Source organism: Phyllostomus discolor, chromosome 4 (genome assembly GCF_004126475.2).
Source record: "Phyllostomus discolor isolate MPI-MPIP mPhyDis1 chromosome 4, mPhyDis1.pri.v3, whole genome shotgun sequence".
Taxonomy (NCBI): Eukaryota; Metazoa; Chordata; class Mammalia; order Chiroptera; family Phyllostomidae; genus Phyllostomus; species Phyllostomus discolor.
In genome coordinates, this window is record NC_040906.2 from 68302162 (window position 1) to 68327049 (window position 24888).

At 42.4% G+C, this 24888-nt stretch overlaps 2 protein-coding genes across 5 annotated transcripts in view; one reads left to right on the forward strand and one right to left on the reverse strand.

The window, feature by feature from the left end:
• The window catches only part of CACNB4 (calcium voltage-gated channel auxiliary subunit beta 4), a 244066-nt gene that overhangs the window by 89795 nt on the left and 129383 nt on the right, over positions 1-24888 (forward strand). The window contains exons 1-2 of one of the 4 annotated variants that reach the window (XM_028509412.2): positions 18525-18889; positions 20811-20970. The exons of 2 other annotated variants lie outside the window; for them this stretch is intronic. In XM_028509412.2, the coding sequence (XP_028365213.1) occupies positions 20965-20970 (6 nt within the window). In that variant the 5' untranslated portion in view covers positions 18525-18889; positions 20811-20964. Of the gene's footprint in view, positions 1-18524; positions 18890-20810; positions 20971-24888 lie in introns of those variants that run through there. One more of the 4 variants, XM_028509411.2, reaches the window with a different exon arrangement.
• LOC114494366 (cytosolic 5'-nucleotidase 3A-like) lies at positions 327-1894 on the reverse strand. Its single transcript, XM_036023480.1, has 2 exons — positions 1760-1894; positions 327-1704 (listed from the first exon to the last, which is right to left on the reverse strand). Exons 1-2 carry the CDS (start codon positions 1892-1894, stop codon positions 838-840), a joined length of 1002 nt encoding a protein of 333 aa, XP_035879373.1. The 3' UTR covers positions 327-837.

Sequence of the window (24888 nt, forward strand, 5' to 3'; positions counted from 1 at the left end):
CAGGATAAGTGCCCTCACCTGTCATCCCTCAGAGGGGCAATTCAAAGAGCATCACACTCTGATGCTCAGAAGTCCTCAGGGGGATTGAGCCCTGAAATGGCACATCAGAAAAACATTTTCATGGGCTTTTTCTTCTTCCCTATTTCAGTTGTTTGTCTCCCTGAGGTCCCCTTCTGAAGTCCATTGTCTTAGCTTCTGCTTTAGGGGAAGCCTAATTAAGAAAACTGCCATGATAGAATGAAGAGACCATTAGGACATCGCTGTCGGCATCTCCTTTCAATTCCCTGTAGATAAAGTTAACAGTTCCAGATTTTTTTTTTGCTGTAGAATTTAGAAGGCTTTTCATGTTTATTTTCAGTGCATCAATATACAACATCTTATTATAATTAGTGGTATGTGGATTTCAAGTTTTTTTCAAACACCAAGTGCTAGTATGTTTGGGTAAATTTCAATTTTCCCAGAACAAAATAACAAAACACAATTTCAGGAGATGGTGATCAGCATAATTCACTCAAAATACAAAAATGGCAGTACTTAAAACCACACATGTAAAAAACTCCAAAACTTCAATGATAACGTTAAACTACAAAAGTCACTCTGGAAATGCAGGGAGTTACTTTTCAAATTTTGACGTAGAGGTATTTTAATGTTAAAAACATGGTGAGGAGTGTTTTGGGAGACGTGGAGGAAAAGGAACTGCTGGTTGACGGATTCAACATGTCTGAAAATACTTCAAGAGCAAGGATGTGTCATAAATAAAAGTCTTTCCGCGAGACGAACACACGAGCAGTCCTTGCGCCGGCTGCGCCCGCGTGAGAGACGCCCTCTCGGAGGCTGTTATTTATACAGAATCTTCTGTAGGATGGAGTTGGCTAGCTCCAGGGACTCCTCTTTTACTAGAACAATGTCGTACGAATCCATGTAGTTGTCTAGAAGCTCATCCACTCTATCATTTAGATACCCAATTTTCAGGATGTGTTCAACATTGGCTACTCCGTCCGCCATTCGCAAGTCGCCCTGGGAGTCCCCCAGCAGAATTATGTTGCTGTTGTCTTTCAGTTGGCTGAAGTATTTTGAGTTTTTCAAGGCACCGTCATGTTTGTTAAACACGTGAATTAGATCTCCTTTGAATCCTTTGAGCACGCCATTGTCATCAAAATCCATGAAGTTGGACACTACTTTGACATTTGAATAATAAACCCCAGCTTGACGCATAATCTCCTCCAGTACATCTCCGATACCAGCCGAAAATATGAACACAAGGATATTGTGTTGTTGGAGCTTACTGAAAAAGTTCTCATATCCTTCCTTGAGCATAACGTTAGATTCCGCTACGACTTCTTGAAGTTTGGCTTTCGGTAAAGCCTGTTCAACAAGCAAACCATGTGATATAGTGTAACATTCTACCATATAAGGGTACTTCTGTTCTACAGTGAGAACAGGGTCAACTTCAATAGCATAGTATTTTTCCTTTAGCTGCAGTAACTTTTTCTGACATTCATCTGACACCAGCTTACAGTTGTCAATGACATTATGACATGTTGGACATCTTTTCCCTTTGTAGGAAAACCTACTCAGTGTCATGTCAAAGTCTGTAATTATCTGAAGTTTATTAGCTCCTCCTTTGATGAGACCACAGATAATTTCTTCTACTCTTGCAGGGTTCTTGATGCAAACTGAAGTTTTCTGAAATTCTGGCATCATTTTCACATGTACAGCAGAATCTTGATTAGTCATATCTCGGTTATCTAGTCTTCATCTCGATGATCTTGGTCTTCCTCCCCGTCCTCCTCTTCATGGTGAATAGGTACTGGGCCAGCACCACCCCCGCCACCAGGGCGCACACGCTGGCGCTCGCTACGGCGCCCACCCACGCCACGGCCGCCCGGTCCATGAACTGAGTTCCAGATTTTTTAAAAAAACAATGGGAAGCCAGAAAAATGGAAAGCTGAAGAAAAGGATTATTTGTTTCTTATGGTCATTTCAAAAAAAAGTAAATAAGTAAAAGAGACTTTCAGAAGCCCTGCATTGATATAGTTATGGCTTTAGACAGTTAGAAGCACAGTCTTCACACCCCATTTTTAATTATAGGCGTGTTATTTGACACATGTGCAGAGTTTGGCACCGAATGGCTGCTCCCAGTTCAGAACCAGATATGTTGAACTGTAAAATGAGACAAGGAAAAGTCATATGGTTGACCCCTCTCGCTTCTGACAGAGCAGGACTTACACTCAGTGTCTTGTTAGGGAAGAACATGGAAAAATATTCCACGCTGAGCTTAACAACTATTAAGACCAAGTCTGGGAAGATGGTTCCCCAGCCTGGGGTCCATTAACTCTGAAATTTTGGTGTTAAGTGTGGTTGATTAATAAGAGCTAACTTAAGTCTCCATAATGGAACTCCTGTGCTCAAAGTCCTAAAGCCAATCTGAGCTGAACTCTGAGTTAGAAGGTGATGGCTGCTTGATTCCACTGTTCAGAGCAGTACCAAAGCCCTCTTTCTAAAGAGGTTCACTGAATGCTACTTTGACAGGAGCATGTTAGAGGTAATCTGAGTTTCATCATGAGTCAGATATTTTCTGATGTAACCAAGGGTCTGAAGATAAATAGGATTTTGACATGCAGTGTTTGAAAGAACTTTAGGGTAATTTGTATTCCACATGGAACTCATTGCAAATTTATTCCCACTAGATAATGTCATTTTCTATAGCTATACAATTCACCAACTCCCACTTGGGAAACAACAGTGTAAAGTGACATTTTAAACAAATTATTAGCAAGATTGTAAATGGGCTTATTTGTCATTTTATTAAATGAATTTTTGAAACTTCTCACATCTCTTTTGTGTCTCTGCACTTGGTAACCTCTTCCTGATGTGGTTGACTAACTACTTCCTTGTTCTCCTCGCTCACTCCGTTGAAACTGTGGCGTCATCAGGATCGGCATGGTGACATTGGCGTGTTAGACAGAGTCAGAGAGCAAAAGGGATCAGAAGGTGCTTCGTGGAAACTGCTCTCCCGAGGACAAGGTTAATCCCAGAATCCTTGGAACTTTTTCAAGTATTAAACAAGTGGGAGAGCATGTTCGTGTCACAGGCACTGCAGTGGCTGTTGAGGAATCAGCAAGGGGCAGTCCCTCTGCCTCCCAGATGCCCTGTTCTCACCTGAGTGTGGAGGGTGCAGCGCGGCGAGGTCTGTGATGCTGCGGCGCCCAGACCTGGGAGACCTGGGAGACCTGGGAGACCTGGGAGACCTGGCAGCGGCGTGTAATCTCTGATGGGAGAGGGGAGTGCCTAGGCTGACTTTTGAATGAGAAAGTAAAGTAAATGAGGACTGTGGTAGTGAAGCAATTTTTTTGAGGGAGAGGGTTCAAAAAATACAAGTAGCAAGAGCAAGTACTTCAGAGACTACAGTATTGTATGGCTGGAGTGTATGGTGTGAGGAAGTCATGCAAAAGATGAGGCTAGTCACATCAGGAAGTGGTTTGTATTGTACTTAATCCATGAAAGAATTTGAATTTTATCAGAGAGAAAGGGGGGTGCTCTTGCTGTGGTTTAAACAGAGTCCAAAGATAAGATATGCAGAATATTTTGGTATTAAAATGGAAAGGAATGTGGAACCTGAGAGGAGGGCACAGGTGGAAGCAGGAGGATCAGTTAGGAGGCTATCACGGCAATGCAGGGAGAAAACTGGGAGAGCCGGCACTCCTAGGGACTGAGGAAAGAGGAGGCATTTAAAAGGTGTCAGGGGCAGTAGTAGCAGAATGTGGGGTTCTGTAGAGAGAGGGAAGGGAAGCATCCTCAGTGCTTCCCTTCATACAATCTCTAGTGAATATATATGAAGACATTCTCTGGGCAAATTTATGCAAATATATGAATGCTCAAGAATGGACACCAGAAAATGATACATATGACTGAAATATTATCATTGGAAATGGAAATATACCAAAGGAAAGACATTTAGATTGGCAGACCTTATCGAAACTGATGGACTCTCTGTGCATAGGTACTAAGTTGTCTGAGTTAACAGCATTTATAATGGCACTAAATTTAGAAAAATAAAAAAATATGAAGATGAGAGAAAGTGCTGGTGTGGTGATTTACAGTGACACACAGCTAAATGGCTAGCTGTGAATATGTGACCTTGTGATTACACTTTCGTATGTGTGTCCTGGTTTGCTAATTCCAGTCACCAAATTTGCTGTACTTATTAATGTTTTTTTCTCTCTCTTGGTTCAAAACATCAATAGTTCTGCCCCCCCCCTTTTTAATGTATCATTATAATTTATTATGCTTAGTGGGTCCCAACTTCTCTGTCCCGAGACTTTTTTGAGGATGGCTCTGTGATGGAAACAATCCAAGGGCAGCAGAGTGGCCTCTGGAAACAGATGAACAGAGTGAAACACAGTGTTCACTCTGCTGCCCCAAACTCAACCAAGCCCAGAGAATGAAGCACCCACCCTGAGCTGCAGCAGTAAACCATAACGAATATTCATTGCCATATAAAGATTAAATTTTGAAGTTCAAACAGCCTTTCCATCATTGTTAATTAATTTGTACCAAGAGCCTGAGATAACAGTTGGTAATGCTGATACTTCGGGGAATTGATCTACAGACCAGATAAAGTAATTTGTTTGGACTCATGTTCATCCTAATTTTGAAAATCTGTCCCTTCCTTTTCTTGTTGGAAAATTGGAGTGAGTTTTCCACTTATGGATTTGTCAAGGACATGAATTTACTCATTCCATCATGACCTGACATTGTAGGTGTTGGCTCTTAGCACTTAAGCTGGGGCCTTCCTTCCATTCCCCTTTCTCTGCAGTGGTAGGGGATGACCACGTTTAGCAGCTAGGAAAGAAGCGATCTCTAAAGCAACTGTGGCAGACCTCCTTGTGCTGCTGATGATGTGTAACTGTCCCAACTGTGCTCACCATAGGGAGTAGGCCAAAGGAGGCTCTTGGAGCCAGGCAGTGTCGAGGGGTCTGGTTGTACCCAGGCTGTTCCTATGCTGGTGTATTCCAGCCAAGTGATTTGATGTGGCAGGATCTTCTTTTGTTTCCCTTCACATCTTTTCCCATTATGGTGTTAGCTCTGACTGAGAAATGAGGGCACCTCATAAGCCCACATTACGTCAGGTTGACAAGTGTGCTAAGCCATGTGACAGCCGTATCAATAGCTGTTAACTTCCAGTTTGGTGTTTAGTAGGGTGCGAGGGCAGCAATTGGTGGCTTAGAGATGGGAGAGGGATTGGGGATGGGCCCAAGGGTTAGCTGGGATTTCATATTTTGGTAAACATCATCCTAAATCAGTAAATAATATGAATATTTATCCCTGGCCCAAGAGTACAGGCAGAAGCTGTCTTTGAGTTGGAAGAGGTGCCATTTTGAAAATTCACACCAGATACTTTTTCTCCTGTGTAAATACTTAAGCCAAATGCTGAGTATATAAACAAAAGGTACATCAGTATTTAGATTACTTTCTTTTCATGTGAAACAAGATCATTCTTAGAAATGAGACTAAGAGGTATGGGCAATGTCATGTCACCTGGTAAAAGTAGATTTCACAGGGTGAATAGGTTGCTTTATGTATATAAGGTCAGCACCATAGAACAATGTGAAAGGTTAGGGCATAATGCCCTTCATTGTATGCCTAAGGAATTGCATGCAGTAGCCTATTTGCCTAACAGGTGTGATATGTAACTGTCGCAGTCTTAGCCCAGTAATTTTCTCATTCAGTTGCCTACTGAAATGGCAATGGAATTTTTAGAAAATAAAGATGGTAGAACCTCTACTGAGCTTGACTTTTCAGAGGGTAAATAGGTTGTAAACAAAGCAGGTGATGCCGATCTTCTGCCACTGTTGACAGCTACAACCTCAAATGTCATCTTCATGAGACTTTCCCCAAAAAGAGGAAATAAGAACTTTGCAGTCTCTGTTACTTAGGTGTGAAAATTCCTCATGCAGAGCCATTAGATTTGCTATGCTTGTGAAGGAGGCAGTGTTTCATATGTATACATTTCTTTTCACATATATATGTTCACTAGCAAAAAAAAGCAAAATAAAGCATCAGTGAGATGCCACTTTTTGCATATCAAATTAACAAATGAAAAAATTAGGCCTTTAGGTCCCCTCTTGCCCTATTACTGGTGATAGGACTAAGAATTAGAACTTTACATCGAACTAATAGGAATATAAATTGGTAGAATCATTCTGTACTGCATTTGGCAATGCAATCAAGAGGCTTAAAATGTTCACACACATGACCCCAAAATATCTGGGCATCTAGCCCCCAAAAGTAATCTGAATTGCTGACTAATATAACTCCAGCATTATTTATAAGAGCAAAACAATGGGAACTGCATGTTATATTTATATGATGAAATATGTAATTGTAGTAAATTATTTTTATGAGGAATTTTTAGTAATGTGAGGAAAGGCTTGTGTTATTGTTAAGAGAATACAAAATGCTACAGAGAAAGGCACCAAAGTATGGACAGTAATCATACCATTTAAAAGTAGGTTTACAGTTGTTCATGTGGAAAATAATACAATAATTATTAAATAATAATACAAGAATAAACTCCACTTTGCATACTCATAACTGTAAACCTACTTTTGCCCCACTATGTATTTCAGTAGCTTTTTATTCTCATTTTTATACTTTTCTTAATTTGTCAAGTTTTCTACAATAGTACTTTCTTAAAAAATTATTTTTATAATTAGAAAAATAAATATACTCACTGGAAATGCTTTGACAAATTTGTAGAATTGGCAGTGGAAGATCTCATTACAGAGAGCTGATCTGTGAAGGGAAGAGTCAAGGAAAATTTCAGGCGATTAGAAAAATGCTTCCTGAAGCATGAGAAGCAGCAGGAAGCTGGATTATAAATGCACACGTTTGGGGGAAAGTGTAATGAGTGGATGAAATGGGAATGAAGTGAGAAAGGTGTAAAGTAGAGATGGCAGTAGTCAAGTAGATCGAGGATGAATATAATGAAAACTATATTTTATTCTCTTCTTTTATTGTTTCAGAATAAAACAATAAAACAATGTTAGGAAACTTTCCCATCATTTCTAACCCTTCAGATTTTTCTGTTTTTTTTTTTTTTTTTTTTTCTGTTCCTCAAGTATATGGTTTAAATGAGGCCAATGCAACCAACAAGAGCTGAGTGTGAAAGGAAATCAGTGACTCCACTGACTATAAAATTGCCTCGGTCAGCCCTTCTCCTCCTGGCCCTTTTCTTCTTCTTCCAAGACTTTTGGTAGTGAATTGCTTGATCGAAGGCAGGACAATGATTCCCAGTGTGGCTGTGCTGGTTAATGTCTTACTGTTCTGGTAGATAGTCTTTTAAACAGGTAAGCCTTTATTAGTTGAGGCCCACAAACCATCTGCCTGACATAGTCTTTTAGTTCAAGGCTTTGATGGAAAGCTTTCAAGGTACTTCGTAGGGAAAGTGCATAATTTCTCATTAAGTTAGGTAAATCTGAACATTTACTAATAACGTTCCTTCTCCTAATGCCTTCTCCATTGTACTCTGACAGCAATATGTTTATGGATTTACCCTGTTTTTCTGTGATGGAGTATTGGTGTGTTCTCTCTCCTTCATTGTGTGTACACATACCCAAATTATGTTAAGACAGTTGCTTCATATTCATAGGATCCACACGTTTACGTGCAGAGGTAGAGGAGCCCAAGAAGCCTAGGCAACATCAGGATTTGACTTTACTTCCAGACTGACAAGTTACTAGTTTGCTGTCTTGTAGTGTTTTATACGTATTTAGAGCTAATTTGATGTTGAAAGAGTAACTTAGAAGGACTGCTAGAAATAATTTGTTTTAAACTACTGTTTTTGAAAATTATGATACTATTGCCATTCCCATTTGAAAAGAAAATAGATTTTTTTTAAAGATTTTATTTATTTATTATTTTTAGGGAGGGAAGGGAGGGAGATAGAGATAGAGAGAAACATCAATGTGCGGTTGCTGGGGGTCATGGCCTGCAACCCAGGAATGTACCCTGGCTGGGAATCGAACCTGGGACACTTTGGTTCCCAGCCCGCGCTCCATCCACTGAGCTACGCCAGCCAGGGCCAGAAAATAGATTTTTAATGTACACAGGATAGAGGATCAAGTAGTATTTATACCCTTCCCTCGTACACGAGGCTCAGAAGTGCAGTGAGTTTGGGGTGCTGTAAGGGACATGAGAGGGCACCTAAATATTTATTTGAATGTTGGTACTTTAATTTTCAATCTTTCTTAAGTATTTGAGGAGGACTTTTTGTTGTGAAGAAAAGGCATTGCCAAACACCTTTGCAAAGCCATGTGTGTGTTGCTGAAATCTCCATGCTGTGTTTATGCTTTTGGGTTTATGAGGCACACCGACAGATGTAAGAGATTATTAGTAACATTTTACATTCTCCTCTGTTTTCTATCAGCACTAATGTACAGTATTTTTATTATTCATCCCTAAATGTTTACTATTTTTTATGGAGATAATTGCTGGTTTTTTTGAATACTTGATGCAAGGATCACTTCTGAGAATTAGAATTTAGATCAAGTAACTCAGCCTGTTTCTGACTGTGCCTCATGGGGAAAGGCTCTGGACTTAGGGCTCCAACCAGTTTTCCATCCAGTGCTGCAAGGGAAAGGACCAGACAGATTGGGAACTAAGAGAAATGATATTGAAAATACAAATCTTCATGAGCAAATCCTTGTGGACTTTACTAAAAGGTGGTGAATACTTTCCTTTTTGTAGTGGTCTAGTTTAATTCTAAAACTGAATAGGGTTAAAGATTTTCTTTAAATTCACTTGGGCTTTGAAAAAATGGTATAAAAATTGGCAGTTTATGTTGTGTTTGGCTTACGAACATTTTGGTTTTGTTCCAAATCTTTGATTTCGGAAAATAAACATGCTTATTGAGGATTAACAATTACATAGCAATGTTCTGATTTTACTGGGGATGGAGCAGGTGGGGTGGGGGTTTGCTAGAACTGACCACCACCTTGCTTTTGTGAGCATTTTGTAAAAGAGTGAAAAGAAGTGACAAACCAGTGAGGTGTACTTTTCTGCATTCAATACCTTCCTTCTGGACATAATTTTCTGGTTGCCTTGTTCCTGCTCTAATGAACTGTATGTTTCAGTTACTTTTGCAGCTGGTATCAGTTAGTGTAAGCTGCTTCAACAAAGACATTCCCAAGTAAAGATGCCTAAATAAGATAGAAGTGCCTTTCTCTTTCATTTATAGGAGAGCATTCTAGAACAGCAGAGTAGCTCTCTCTACATGTTATTTACTGACCCAAGTTTCTTTAGCCTAATTTCTCTGCATCATTCATATATATGGTGGAAATTAGTTCATTAGCACCACATGCAAAGAAATGGGTAAGAGAGTGTGTGCTGGGCAACCACTGTTCTTTCAAGAATAAAATATGTAAGTTGGTCACATTACTTTCACTCATTCTGTTGGCAAGAACAGGATCACATCTAGCTGCAAAGGAGACTGTAAAAATGTAGTTCCTAGTTGGAGATGCGTATTCCTTGTTAAAACTGGGTGTGGAATGGGGTTTATTGCTACAATGAGGGAGTGAAGAATGGATGTGAGGGCTTTTAGTTGTTTCAGCCACATAGAATAAGAGAGAAGTCAAAGCTCAGCAGGGTGCACCAAAACCGCCGTTCTCTCACTACTGTTCTCTGAGTTGCAGAAACTGAGAACTATCCATTGCCCTAGATAATCCTACTCAAGTCCAATGGTACTTTAAACAACTCTAGGTCTACTTGTAGGTGGGACCTAGAGTGAGTATTGTTGCTACTTTAAGCTCAGTATTTTGAGCTAAGTCAGATTTCCCTACTCTGCTGTCGAGTTTCTAGCATGTCTGGTGCCTGAGGCTGCCTGAGATACGCTAGAACTGGACACACATGGTGCACTCAGCGCTATGTTGTATTGTGGGGGTCATCTACATCGTGCTAGCTTGTTTGGCTTTTCCCAGAGTGGTTATTGAACTTCTATTTTCCAGCAGTGGTGCAAGACACTGGCTTAGAAAGCGGTGTACTGACAAGATAAGAGATAGTTCCTGGCCTAGAAGGGTACATAGTCTGGCACTCTTTTCCAAAGGGAAACAGGCATTTCTCTGAAAACATGCTCTAAGGCAAGAAAATTTTGGGAAACATGCCAGAACTCTAATGCTACTATCCATTCATCATCTAGCAGCATCCCCTCTGCCCGTAGATTTCACCCAAGAAAAGTCTCTAACACTGACCGAAGTCCAGCCCACATCTGAGTTTCTGACAGCGCTTTTCATTTTGTAGTTTGTGTTCTAAATCTACAGCAGCCTCACGCAAAATCTAAATGGCCTCACGCATTTCTGGCTAATTACCTTCTCTGTTGCCTCACAGTGAGGTTTCCAACATCTGCTGGAAAAGACTGCATGGATTATGGTGGAGGCAATGTCATCAGGGCGCAAAGGGTGGGTTTTCTTTTATGTTTGTCATTTAGTTCCTGTAGCCAGTGTTAATCAAGGATTTTCTGTGGAATAGAGCATTTGAGGTACAAAACTGGGTAAGACATGGTTCTAGTTTGAGTTGTTCATCTTGTAGTGGAGGAAGCAGGTCTACTGGAGGAATTACGACATTGTGTGGTCAGCCTGTGAGTAGAGAGAAGTGCAGGAGACTGGAGTGTGATGGGAGTAAAGAAAGAGCATCTGATGTTTGAAGGAGTTGGGGAAGGTCTTAGTGACATTTGCATGGGACCTTAAAGAAAGAATGGACTCACCAAATAGAAGAAGGTGACGGTGGGGCATGGTGGAGTGGAGCGGGCCTCCCACACAGGGAAACACTGTGTTCAAAAGTACTGAAGGTCTGGAAGATCATGGGCTCTTTCTTCCAGCACCAAAAAACAAACAAACAAAAACCTCATCCATGCACTATAAATTATGTTTTTATTGAAATGGAGGCATTGTCAAAACAGCACCCGGGTTATCTGATATGTGAGAATCTGACTCTGAACAGGGCCCTCTCTCCCAGTCAGGCCATGAGGACAAATTTGTGAGAACCCTCTAGGGATATCCATGTTCTGGGTTTTCTTAGCTCCAAAAAAAACCCAAATTTCATTTTTAAAAATTTTATTCTGGTCACTGCCCAGTTTTGGCAGCCACAGTGCAGGAGTAGCCATGGAGTTCAGGGCCATTGTGAGTTATTCATATATTTATTGAAAATTATCTATGTGCACGGCACTGAGGTAGGCAGTGCGGTGACATAATAGTGATTCCCGTTTCCACAGAACTCACATTCTGGACACGGATATTAATTCATCAACCTCCCTAATGCATGTTCATGCGGACAGGGTTGGGGGAAGTGTGGGGTTTAGGCAAAGGGCTCAGAATAGAGTTTGGTCATAGAAGGGAGTGTGATGTGTCCAAGAAGGCCAGATGGGCTGTAGGGGAGAGGGTGAAAGGGACAGAGGTGCGAAATGAGAGATGCAACTGTTCTGTAACTACCAATCTGTGCTTCTTAATCCCTTCACCTTTTTCAGCCATCCCCTCTGCCCTCTTCCGTCTGGCAACCGTCAAAATGTTCTTTGTATTGGGGGTGGGTTGAGGGTAGAAGAGGGCAAAGGGGGGATAGATGGCAAAGGAACGAGACTCGACTTGGGGTGGTGAACACACAATACAGTGTACAGATGATGTATTATAGAATTGTGCACCTGAAACCTATGTAATTTTATTAACCAATATCACCCCAATAAATTCAATAAAATCTTTAAAAAATGTTCTCTGTGCATCTGCTTCTGTTCTTCTTGTTTGTTTATTTTGTAGATTTCACATATAAATGAAATCATCTGGCGTTTGTCTTTTTCTGTCTGACTTATTTCACTCAGCATGACAAATACAGCACAGGGAATATAGTCAATGATATTGTAATAATTGTATACAGTGTCGGATGGGCACCAGACTTGTCAGGGTGATCCCTTCATGAGTTATACAAATGTCTAATCACAGTGTTGTACACCTGAAACTAATATTGTAGGTCAACTGTAATTGAAAAATAAAAAACGACTTAAAAGAAAAAAACAAAGAGAGATATGAGAAGAGAAATGTTGAGACTGTGGCTAGACCATGTTAAAGATCTGGGTCTTTATCTTAAGAGCAATGGGGAAGCCTTGAGACAGGAGCCAGCACAATCTGATTTTGGTTTGGAGGTGATAGCAGGTATTCAACAAGCATTTAGGGATGTTATTAGGTGACTGAATGCATCTGTCTGTAAACTGTGTTATCAAATCATAGAGGAAAACTCCCCCCAGGAAAGAAAAACATGAATTTCTACCTGAAAGCAGTAGCAAATTAGAAAAGAAAATTTTACATAAAAAACGAACTGACCTGTTTCTTCTCTGCAGCAGATTTGGGATCATGGGAGTGGTTTGCCCCAGGCCAAGGTAGGAAGTTGGTGGCTGACTCATTTCTGCCCTGCTCATAAGTGAAACCCATGCCTTCCTTCTGGCTTTCCTGCTTCTCACCCCTGGTGAAGAAGCCGTGCAGATAAAGAGATCAAATTACTCTCCAGCTCTCACTGGAGGTTCTCAAATTGAGAGCTTTGATCGTACCCATCACCTCGGTTCAGTTTCTGTCCTAAGGATACCCAGCATTGCTACCACACCATCCCTCTGTCGGCTTCCAGGGGGATGCAGTCATGTCTTGCTGATCTTCAAGTTCCCAGCCTGGAAAATAGCGCAGAGCAGCCGGCAATTGAAAGCTGTAATTGTTAAATTAGCACTGACAATATTAGCTGAACGATGTAGAGGCAGCAGGGAGGAGACCAGCTGGACCAGTCTCCTCACTTCGTTTTGGAGCAGAGTGGGAAATAGAGCGGCGTAACATTAATGAAAATTGTGGCTATATGGAATGTTTTTGCCAAGAGATTGGCATTTTTTTTAACAGAAATTTCAGAAAGCGAGAGAATACTGAGTAATACGTCAATCAAGGGGTGGGATCTGTCATTTTATGGCAAGTTGAATAGGCCATGGGAATTTTTTACTTCACCTACGCTCACTCTTTTATGAATTATGAAGTATTATTTTTTCCTGGAGCCACCGAGAATTGCAGAGAGGAGGGAAGCTAGTCCATATAGTCATTCTTCTGAATGTCTAGGGTTTTCTGTCTGCCACTTTATCCCTCTCTGTCTGTGTTTCTGTCTGTCCTTCTCACCTTCTTCCTGCTTCCTTGGTAAGAGCCAGTATTCACATGAGTCACAGGATTTTCATGGGGGTGTTTTCTTGGCAGTGGCTTGCGGCAGGTCGGGGCAGTTCAGGAGGGGTTGGTGGGGGTGATGGAGTTAAGAACTCTATTTTGGCAAGAGACCAGACCATTGGGAAGGCCAGTGTGGGGATGGCTGGTGCCCAGGGCACACAGGAAATATGCAGAGTTCAGCAGGGTGGCTGAAGGGTCAGGGTGGTATCAGGCCACGGTGGCCTGGCTCGCATGCCAGCTTCGGCATAAGGAGTAATCAGCCTGGCCAGATGAAACAGGTAGGCAGCCTGGGGGAGGCTGGCATGAAGCTAAGTAGGGCAACAGGAGGCAGGATGCTGGTCTCAGCTCTGCTGGTGGAGACCGGGGTCCCAGGTGGGGTATGAGAGGATCAGGCCAACATCAGGGGCAAGTATTAGGAATGCCAGCCCAGGGGCCCAGGGTACCAGGGCCTCAGGCCATACCCAAAAGAAGAAGCGACTGATGCTTGTATAGCATTGAGTTGTGCCAGGCACCATTCTGAGCACTTTCTTCTCTCAAGGCTTTTCGTCTGCAGAATAATCTTGGGATAGTCCTCATTTTATAAGTAAGGAAATGAAGGCAGAGAAAAGCAGAGTAGCTTGCTGAGTGTTATCTAGCTGGGAAGTGGCACAGCAGGGATTTGTGGGCAGTCTGGCTCCAGGGCCCCTGCTGTATAGTATTCCTGTTTCATTGCCCAGGAGTACCATGCACGCGAATTGCAGTGTGGGGGGTTCCTTGGAGCTGGGCTGTGTAGGCGGTCCTGATCCCATACTACTTCCCTTTAAAAAAAAAGCCGATTCTTCTCTCTGCCTTCTGTGCACCAGGAAATTCCTATGTACCTCTCATTTATTAACTCATTAAGTCCGGAAATATTTTTATCTCAGTGTTACGGATGAGGCCCAGAGACACTCAAGAACATGCCTGCCTAGGTAGTGAGGTTCAAATTCAGACTCAGGGGATGAGTAAGAGGGGAATCAGTCGTCCGTAATGCTTTGTTATGTTTTGTTTTCATTCCTTTGTCAGCCGTGCAGACACCACCGCCTGTCTGAAGCACGTTTCAATGAGGAAACAGGGTTACAATATATGTGCTCGCTGTATCACAGATTTCTAGATGAAAATGAGGGAGTGGATTAGCTCTTGCAGAACCAAGGAGGGAGAGAACCATCTAGCCCACTATAGTCACTTCACAACATTTAAATGAAAACAAAAAGCAAAATAACACCTATAGCTGAATTGGCAACTGAGGACGTTGGGCTTGTGTTCTAATTCACAGAGCCAACGAGAGTCCAAACACAGTCCCTTTGTTCTTCCCTGACCTCTCAGAGTCCTCCTGTAGAACTCATAACTACACGGCTTAGGAAAGTTACATTCCGGAAAAACGTGGGTGGAAATTGGGCAGCAATATTTCTGTTAGCTTCCACATCTACCCCTCTTGTCTTGATCATGCCTGTCTAAAACTCAGAGTGGATTAGCTCCCTCTTGGTTTTTCTCTCCCTCTTCTCCCTCTTTCCAAACACATGGAAAAGAGGGGAAAATGCTTGTCCTTTGCATTCCACCATCAATCCCATTGTTGGCTGTGCCATGAAGCCCAGCCCAGGTAAGGGAAAGGAACTCCATGTCCCTGCATTTGAAGCCAACAGAAACTAATTCAAAGTAATGTTCTCTTGAGATACAGAAGAGAGCTTTCCTGGTTTGTTGAGGACCATACCATTTCTTCTGCTGAACCTCAGGGATCAGCTGAGGCATTTGTCAAATTGCAAGAACAACCTCTCTACCAAGAATCATGTAAAATTTATGGGGTGGGGGGGGGAGTAGTGAGGGGTAAGTGCAGACAACTGCACTTGAACAACAATAAAATAATTTAAAAAAAAGATGTTCTCCATTACTATTTTAAATCTAAACAAATAACAAAGCTATAAGTAAAGTCCTGACTTACAGCAAAAAAAAAAATAAAAATAAAAAGAATCATGTGGAATTTATAGCAGAATCCCATGAGCATGCCTTGTTATAGGGTCTTTTTTGACTGTTGATCATTATGAGATGACTTGAAAGGCAGTGGGTCAGAAACATAGTCAGCAAGCAATCTCAAAATGGGAAAGAGTCATTTTGGGCATGTGACTTTGGGGGCTACTTAGTGTTGAGAGGGAGCGGGTTACTGGCAAACACCGACACAGGGTGACTGCAAGGACTTCATACTTGTTCTCATTGTAACCTCAGGTAGGAGAAGCAGACCATCCTCTCAACCAATCACTTAACTGGAGAACTCTTCAAGTCACACCAAGAGACTGCCAATCCCTTAGTTACTTTTCACCTTTTGCTGCAGTTCAGTGTGATACCCTTGAAACTGGGCTCTTGGGACTTAAACCTGCTGGAATCCTGAGGCCCTTTGACCAAAAGCTGGTGACGTGGAATGTGAAACAGACCCAGACTGCTCCCCGGGCCTCTCACGGGCTTTCAGTCAGCTCTTAGTTCAGAGCATCTTGGGATAGAGATGGTCAGTTCCAGGATCCTCCTGGAGCTTTGAGTTCATTTTTCTGGAAACTCCTCAGAGTTCCTCTGGGGAAGTCCAGTCTGAGTCTCTCACTAGGGTCCCTCTGAATGCGGGATCAGCCTGAGTATGGAATTGAAACCTTACCTAACTTGCAGGTGCAGTGCTTGTTCTGTGTAGACCCAAATGCTAGGGGCTTCCCTAATCTACTGAATTGATTTTTAGTTGTCAGCTTGTGGATGACCAAATGATTTGTGATTCGACAATTCTTAGAAGGAAAGGAGTGGTAATGGTAATAAAAAATAGCCCCTCCGCCCACCCCCACCAAAGAGGCCTCCTTCTGTTTTACCAGATTCCTTCTGGGAACATGTCCACTGCTCCTCATCCCTCATCTTGAAAACCCCATCAAGAAGGGAGTGGGGAGGAACTCTCAACACTAGAAAATTACAGCTTTGAATACAGCAATTTAGCCATTCTGGGTATTAAAATGAGGGCTGCGTTAGGTGACTCTGGGGTTCCCCCCCTCTAGAAATTTGTGACTCTGAGTCCAGTATTTTTCTAAGCTCCCGAGGAGCAGGCTGAGGCAGGCTGCCCCGGTTTCACATCTGCTCTTAGTCCTTGAAGGGTCGGATGAAGGGTTGCAGGGAGTAACCACAGGCTGCTGCGCTTGTTCGAGTGCCTTCCTCCTGACATCCCACCCTGAGTCAGACTCGCTTACTGCATGAATTAGTCTACCACAAAACAAGCCTCCAAGCTTTAAACACTTCCTTTAAACCCTCACATTAGCTGTAGGGAGCACTTCGAGGCAGGGAAATGCAAGGGATTGAGTCATGTGTGGTTTTCTGGTTAGGGGGCAGTTTCTCTCATCTCAGTGAATAATGGAAGTGGACTGCCTTTCCTGCCTCCTCTTCTGCCTCCCCTCTACCTGCCAGTACCTTAGATTTCCATTTAAGATACTCAGGAAATATCTATACTCTCAACTGAGGTGGTAAAGTGAGGAAATGATCTGGAAAATCTAAAGAGAAAAAAGACCCTCTTGCCTCAATTTTCTGTAGATTCTGACTAAAATATCACAACTCTGTATAGTTATAGAGTTCATTAAAATGAGAGAATCCAACACAGGGATTTGAGCTTACAAATCCTTTGACTTGTCCTCTTGCTTCATGGAGGGGAAAGCGGAGGGGCAGCCTGGGAAGGGACTTCCTCCGGGACACACAGTCGTCCACAGGCAGAGCCGGCACCGGCTGTTTTCCTGTGGTGCCCTGCCAGTCGCACCCTTTCTCTTTTGCCCTTCTTCCTCTGTGTCTGCACAGACGGCATCCATCCTCTATGAACCCTCCCATTCTGGGGTTCCAAAGGACAGAGTCTCCTTGCTATTGTTCGTATTTGAAAGTGACTAAGTACGGGTGCCCTTCGGAAGGTATGCGGCTGTGACTGAAAGACACTAAGGGGTCAGTGCAGACTCGGAAGAACTGCGCTCTGCTCGACAGTTATAGTTCTGGTGTTGCTTTTTGTGACTCGGGTTTGTTTCTTTACGAGTTTCAGAGATAGTGGCTAGAAGGACGGACCTCATTTCCTAGGTCCAGAGCCAGCCAGTTAACCCCGTGCTGAGCTCCCATGACCAGCAGCCAGCACCTTCCGGCTGACAAAGCAGGGTTGTCACTGATAAGTGTTTGTGTTGCACTTTAGATTTTTAAAGTTCTTCCTCTGAGTTACTTCTAACCTCAGTTTGGCAGGTGTTAAAACTAAAACCCCTAGAGTGGTGACAGGTCCAGAACTGTCCGACCGATTCGTGGTGAAGCTGGTATTGGACTCAGAGCCTGTGAGTTTCTGGGTCATCGCTTACTCCAATGAGTCATTCAGCTTCTCTAGATTATGTTTTTTTTTGCCCCTCACCAACGTTTTCCCCTGCTCAAATATAGCTGGCTTCTGTTATCGTGAGCTATAGAGCTCTCCTGCTTCAAGGCGGCAGCGCATATTGGTTGACCAGAAAACCCTTTTAAGTGTTTAGGTGAGCTCCAGGGTGGGCCCTGCCCTAGGTCACACCAGGCCGTGGTGTGGTGGCAGCCAGGGGAGGGAGTGGGACCGGTCAATGTGAGTTTTGGGGAAAAGATCCATGCTGTTTGAGGAATATTAAAGGTCTAAATGTTGGAAAGGGGATGAAGGACTTAAGCTAAAACATTGGCTGTTACTTAAAAGCAGTTAAAAAAAATTAAACTGAAGAGGCATTAACATTTTTACATCCAAATGAAGGCTTTTGAGAGCTTTTGGTTTCTTTTTTCACATTTCACTCATTGGGTTAAAGAGGTATTTTCCTGACAGTGAGGCAGAGAATATTGAAAACTTTTCAGTGAGATTATTGAAAACTTTTACAGTATAAATTCCCACAAGAAATCTTACCATCTATTTATTCTATCCATTTTTACCTTATTCCTTTTAAAAAACAACAAACTTTTAAGTGACTTCTTGCCCATTTGACTGAAATTGCATCTGTTAAGTACAGATGTTGGGTGGAGATTAGTATCTGTTTGCCTGTCTTTACACAGTATTCTCTCAGAATAAAATTTCTCCTTTGCTCCCCTACCTCCCTTCAATTGTGAATTTAATTAAGAAGATGAGCAGTCGTGTTGAGAGTATCCAATAGTCTGCCTTTCCAAACGTTCCAAGCAGCCTCTTACATATCGACGTGTTTATGGCAGAGCTATACAGTGCAGGCGAAACAGGAAGCAGCTCTTTGCTGGGGAGGATGCTCCAGTCGCCCTCCACTCTCCCGGGGAACGCTCTTCAGCTGACTGAAGCAGGCAAGCCGAGCCAATCAGAGGCTGCTTTCCTAGCTCAGTCACCAGTCTGTGGTTGAGAAAAGGTTTTGCTTTTTTTATGCTCTGTATTGGGAAGGCAGATAAAATGCCAGGTCTGAACTGCCTCTGGTGATATCCTCAGCCTGTGTGATGTGAATGAATAGCATCTTGCCTGGCAAATCCACAGGAATTGATAAGGCAGGTGCAGTTCTCCACACAGGCCTTTTCTATCTTTTAGCTCTAGCTGTGGCTTCTGTAGCAGTTTTGCTTTTTGCCTTGAAAGAGGTGCTCTGGATTATCAGACCTCCATGTATGACAATTTGTACCTGCATGGAATTGAAGACTCGGAGGCTGTAAGTATTTTCATAGATAGCTGATTCCCTCTCCCCTCCTCTTCCTCCTCCCACTAAACTCACCCCCTCCCCCATTTCTTAGCCAACGCAGGGAACATGGAGCTGAAAGCTAACATCTTTCGGGTGCTTGCTGGCTTCTGTGTCAATGTTCTCTGTATACTTGAGAGTTAACTGAAATAATTCTTTATTATATAACTTCTTGTCTAGCAAAAAAGGAATTAGGATGATAGCAAAGGCAGCTAAGAGAGTACGCTGTTTGGATTTGTACACTGCTTGGTCCACGTTTGATCTCACCAGGGGTAACTGCTCCTTGTAGACTGGTTTAAACTCTTGCAGAAAGTGACTGTGTTTTCCAACAGCAGGGTTCACAGAAAAGGCTCATTCATTATATAATACACATTGTTTATGGAGCAAGCATGAATGGAAGTTCATGCTGTAGCTGTATTATACACTTTCTGGCCAAACAAGCGGTTCGGATCTACTGCTTCTTTGTTAAGGAAATCAGATGCAAAGGTTGTAGTTATACGGCACTCCAGTGCAGAGGCAGGGGGTCGTGTGCCTGCACGCCCCCCTGGGGGACCGGAGCATGCTCACGTGTGTTCTGGCTTAGAGAGCTCGGCTCCTTTCCCTCCACAGGTCAGGCTCATGTCATCTATTAAAATCGGGATGAAAATGGTTTTCTGAAATTTCTAAACTCATACTATCGGAATGCTAGCTTTTGAATATAGGGTAAAGCTGATTACTGAATATTTCTTTTACTATTGCTAGTGTCAGTCCTTTATTTTAGATCAGTTATGTAGAAACCTTGCAAGGTAAAATGATTCGAGGTGGCTGATGGGCACTGCTGTGGGGAGTCAGAACTGTGTGCAAGTGTGATGCCATACATGTTGCTACCTTTGAAACAGGACTGTGTTATATAAGGTTCTCTGGCTCAATCACCAAGTAAACAGACTATAACAAAAAAAACTCCTCTATAATATACGTCAGTGCAGACGTATGTATCAAATGATATACTATCCATGAAAGATAGAAATCCTCTGTTCTGATAAGGCATTTCATTTTTCCTCCCTGTCTATGTGTTAGCTCTAACTCTAACTCTGTTTCTGCAAAGTCTCTCTGCATGTTGCCCAGCATGCTTGTCAATTATCAGACTATCAGTTTACTGCAACGGACCATAGGCTGAAACAGTGCTGGTTGAAATAGCCGAGGTCCACACTTGCAGGTGGGATGGGAGAACATAAAACGCAACTATAGGAGCTCAGTAAACCAGCTTCCCCAGCTGGGTTCCCCAGGAGGCCTGATTATTTCTCACCCCTTCTTTTCACGGCAAGTTATGAAACATATAATGTATTATTGAATTGTAACTTTTTATTTTTGGCCATTGGGTGTTGTATTGCACTTAAGTGGATTGGTTGGAATTATTTTAGAAGCCAGCAACTATGAACAGAGTCGGCTAGGAACTAAAGTATCCAGCACCTCGTTCTCCAGACCTGTATAAATTTCTGATGCACTGGTTCAGAGGGGAGCCATTATAACTATGAAAACATTTTTCTTTCCTTTTGGTCCAGCCTCGTGGGACAGCCGAGTTTTCCTGTAGGGTGGGAAGTGAAGAGTGCAGTGACTTGACTCGGCGGCGGCAGTTGATGGCGGGTAGTGCTAGGTACTGCAGTGCTGTGCTCCTGGTGACTCAGTGGTGGCTCGCAGGCTGAGAGCCTCAGAGCTGCGCACATCTGCGGGGGCGAGGAAGGTGGGAGCCCTGAGGAATGACGAACAGCACTGGGCCACTCCTCGGTGAAAGTACGGGAGGGTTTCGGAAGGGTGGGATTGAAAGCGTGTCACATAAATCAGAGGGAAAGGCAGAGATGTTCGAAGGGGGAGAACTGACTCTGAATGCTTATTTGAGTTTATTTGTTTTTATAAGGACGAATAATGTGATGTGTTACCCAAGATGGTGTGAACAAAGCTTCAAGCCAATGGAGAAGACTAGGCCTAAATAGCTGACCTGGTGAAGTGAAAAATAAAGCCACACCTGGAGTGCCACATCCTCAGCAGCCTTTCTCAGTGCCAATGCATTTATGGCTGTAAGTGTGGGGGTTTGCCCAGGTGGAAGCAAAGCTCTCGGAACAGGTCTGGTGGATAGGCGTGGAGAGGCTTTTCTCAGAGGGCCAGCTGCGGTCCAAGAATACACAGGCACTAAAAGCTGAGTACGGCACTTCCTTAGGGGTTAGGGAGACGTCCGCATCTGTCCTGCCACTCCGTGCTGTTGCAGGCGTCTTTGTGGGGTGCATGGGGTTCAACTTGTGACAAGTGATTACATTTAGTATGTGCACATAGTAAGTTTATAATAAGATCATCTTGCCTAGGGACTATTGTATTCTGCATAAGAATGAAGCAATATTATCTACTGCTAGCACCTTCTTACATCCCTGCAGTATGAGAAAGATTTGGGTACTTTGGTGTGAGGTTTTTCTTAGGAGTCTGGTCTAGAGGTAGATATTATACTTATTGCATCCTAGATTTTTGTTTGTAACCTCTAGTTCATGAATTATACATTTAAAGAAAAGGAAACAAGAGCCGTGCCTCAACATACTTGAGTCTGAGCATTTTAGATTCTTGGGTCCTATGGAACCTTTTGGACAAGTCCCTTCTGCTCTGGTTTCTAGGAAGGCAGTTAAGTGTCAGCACCATAAGAATTACAAGGAAGTATGTAAGATCCTTCAGTGCCCCTACAGCAAGGTCCTGTGTGGGAACAAGAGATTTCATGCCTTATATCACTCGTTTTGTTACCCTGACATGGATAATGGAGTGTGTGCTCCTGGGTGAGTCCGTGTCGAGACCAGGCCAATCATAATGGATCACACACACAGAATCCCACCACACTGTCCTCTGGGAGGGTTACCCCATTCCACCTTCACTGCCCACACTGGGTCGTCATACAGCTCTTGGTGGCCAAGATGTTTGTTACTGGGTGAGCCCCCCAAATACATTGTGTATTTTTTTAATCTGAGTCACAATAGGTTTTGATAGATCTGCTCCCTGGTATACATGTTTTATAAATGGAGTCAATGTGTATTTTGACATTTGTGGAATCATTATCAAAACAGACTTCTTTTTTTCATTTAGTAGGTTTATTACACAAACTATAGGAGGGATCTTCTTAGAGGGATCAATGGAAGAAGCAGATAAGTAGAAAAAATTACCTAAAATCCTCCCAGAATAATCACACTTAACATATTGCTATATATCCTTTCAGACTCCCCAGGCACGTAAATGTCAATATGTCATTTTAAACCTGCTACTGCTTATTGCATTTCTGTGAAATGCTGTTTTCACTTGATAAAATATTGAGCACACTAGTATGAGACTGGCCTGTGCTGGAGATGCTTTGCAAAATTTAAAGCTCCTACATGGACCTTTTGGGATTTTGAGCAATTTCAATAAAATACAAATTTTTACATCCTGTATTTTGTAAAGTAAAGCCAAGGTTATCTTCACACAGAATTGACAGCTGATTTCTCCGATACAATTGCATCTACTTCTTAATGCTTAAATTCTAACATATTTGGAGAGAGAAACCTGGTCTATTTCAGTGGAAAAGATACATAGTTCAAAATTTTTGGCATTTACTAGAGAGGAAAAAATACATTTTTAAGTGTTTTCAGTTCTATAAAAGTAGCCATAATATATTAAACCATTAAAAATCTTGTAGATATTGCTCTGGCCAGGCAGCTCTGTTGGTTGGAGTGTTGTTCTGTGCCCCAAAAGGCTGTGTGTTTTATTACTGGTCAGGACACATACCCAGGTTGCTTGTTCAATCCTGGGGCAGTGCATACGGGGCACAACTGATCATTGTCTCTCTCTTTCCTTCTTCCTCTGTTTCTAAAGTCAATAAAAAACACATATCACCCTGGCTGGCATAGCTCAGTGGATTGAGCACGGGCTGCAAACCAAAGTGTCACAGGTTCGATTCCCAGTCAGGGTACATGCCTGGGTTGCAGGCCATGACCCCCAGCAACCGCACATTGATGTTTCTCTCTCTTTCTCCCTCCCTTCCCTCTCTGAAAATAAATAAATAAAATCTAAAAAAAAAAAATCTGAAAAATTAGGTTAAAAAAAAAAAACCCATAAAACACATATCTTTGGGTGATGATTAAAAAATAATCCCATTAGCCCTGGCTAGCATAGCTCAGTGGATTGAGCACGGGCTGCGAACCAGGCATCACAGGTTTGATTCCCAGTCAGGGCACATGCCTGGGTTGCAGGCCACGGCCCCCAGCAACTGCACATTGATGTTTCGCTCTCTCTCTTTCTCCCTCCCTTCCCTCTCTAAAAATAAATAAATAAAATCTTTTAAAAAAATCCCATTAGCCTTTAAAAAAAAAGAAGTCTTATATAAGTTAAAGCAAAGGTAAATTTTACAAACTATATTGTGTATATACAAAAGCACATATTTATTTATTTATTTATTTTTAATAATAAACATTTTTTAAGATTTTTATTTATTTGTTTTTAGAGAGGGAAGGGAGGGAGAAAGAGAGCGAGAGAGAGAGAAACATCATGTGCGGTTGCTGGGGGGTCATGGCCTGCAACCCAGGCATGTGCCCTGACTGGGAATCGAACCTGTGATGCTTTGGTTCGCAGCCCGCGCTCAATCCACTGTGCTATGCCAGCCAGGGCCAAAAGCACGTATTTAAATTTATATGTAACTCTTTTTTAAGGATAAATATGTTGATTATTTAAACTGTTCATTTTCTATAAGCTGTGTATTTTGGCCCAATTGTCTGTATGCCCATAGGTGTGTACAACTATACACCCTCGTACATTCACACACATTCATATCTACACGTACTCCATGCTTTGCTAATTGATAGTTAATGCTAAGTGGGGGATTTCTGCCCTAGAGTTTTTGGAGAAGGAAAATTAACTGTGTTTGCCATAAAGAAAGATACCCAAGAGGGTTGAAAGGCAACATATCCACAAGAGAATAAAGGATTGCTACTTCCAAAGGTATAATAAAGTTATTTTAAATATGGAGATATGTTCTTGTGCTTGGTAGGGAGGATGAACTGCAAACAGAAGGCTTGGTGTGCTTAGGGACCTTCAGAAAAACACTCTAGGGACAGTAGGGATTAGATTTCTTTTGGAAAAGAAATGTGTTTATGATAGATCAGAGGACCCCTTCTGGGGTCAGGGAGTTTTTCTGGCCTGTTTATAGAGAATGAGTCCTGTTCTGTAGAAGGATCAAAGTGTCAGCATCACTGACCAGAGAGGAAAACCAAATGCTGCTCATGGTCTGTGTAAGAAATTTGACTGAGGAAAAAATCAACTTGTTTTACTCAGCTGAGTGATTTTGGTGTTTGTCCAGAGTCTAGGTAAATGGTGAACAGAAAATTCTCTTTAATCAAAGAGTTCTTAGCAGTGATGGTTTTCTAACAAACACATTGAAATGATTTCTAGATGCAATTGTCATAGAGTTAAGGAGACAAATTCCTTAAATCAGACCAGAACCTGTGAATTGGCCTCTCTGAGGTCAGTCTTGTCACTTTCTTTGTGATTTACAATATCAAGGGAAGTAGGGAAGTGTTAGGTTCAATCCCTGCCTTTCCTCGGGGGTGCCCCATCTCCTTTCCTGCTGGTGTTCTTTTTCCAATGAGATTATGATGTCAGTCAGGATTTTAGAGTATTGTCCTGTGACTCCATAGCTCAGGTCCTGTGACTCAGTGAGCATTACATTATTCTGTCGTGCAAGACATTCTGGGTGAAGGTCAGCAATAACCATGAAAAAATTCTTTTAAGGGTGAAGGTGGGGAGGCATCTCATTGCCTTAGCTGTTCTTTTTCTATCAGAGTTCAGCTTGAATCTTATTCCTATGCAGTGGTTCTTGTTATTCTGTCCACAGTCTCCCTGTAATACCCTTTACTTAGGTAAAGTAAGCCACCTGAGGAGGACAGAGACATAAATGGGTCTGTTATCATTTTTTGTTCCCTCCCTTTCTTCTC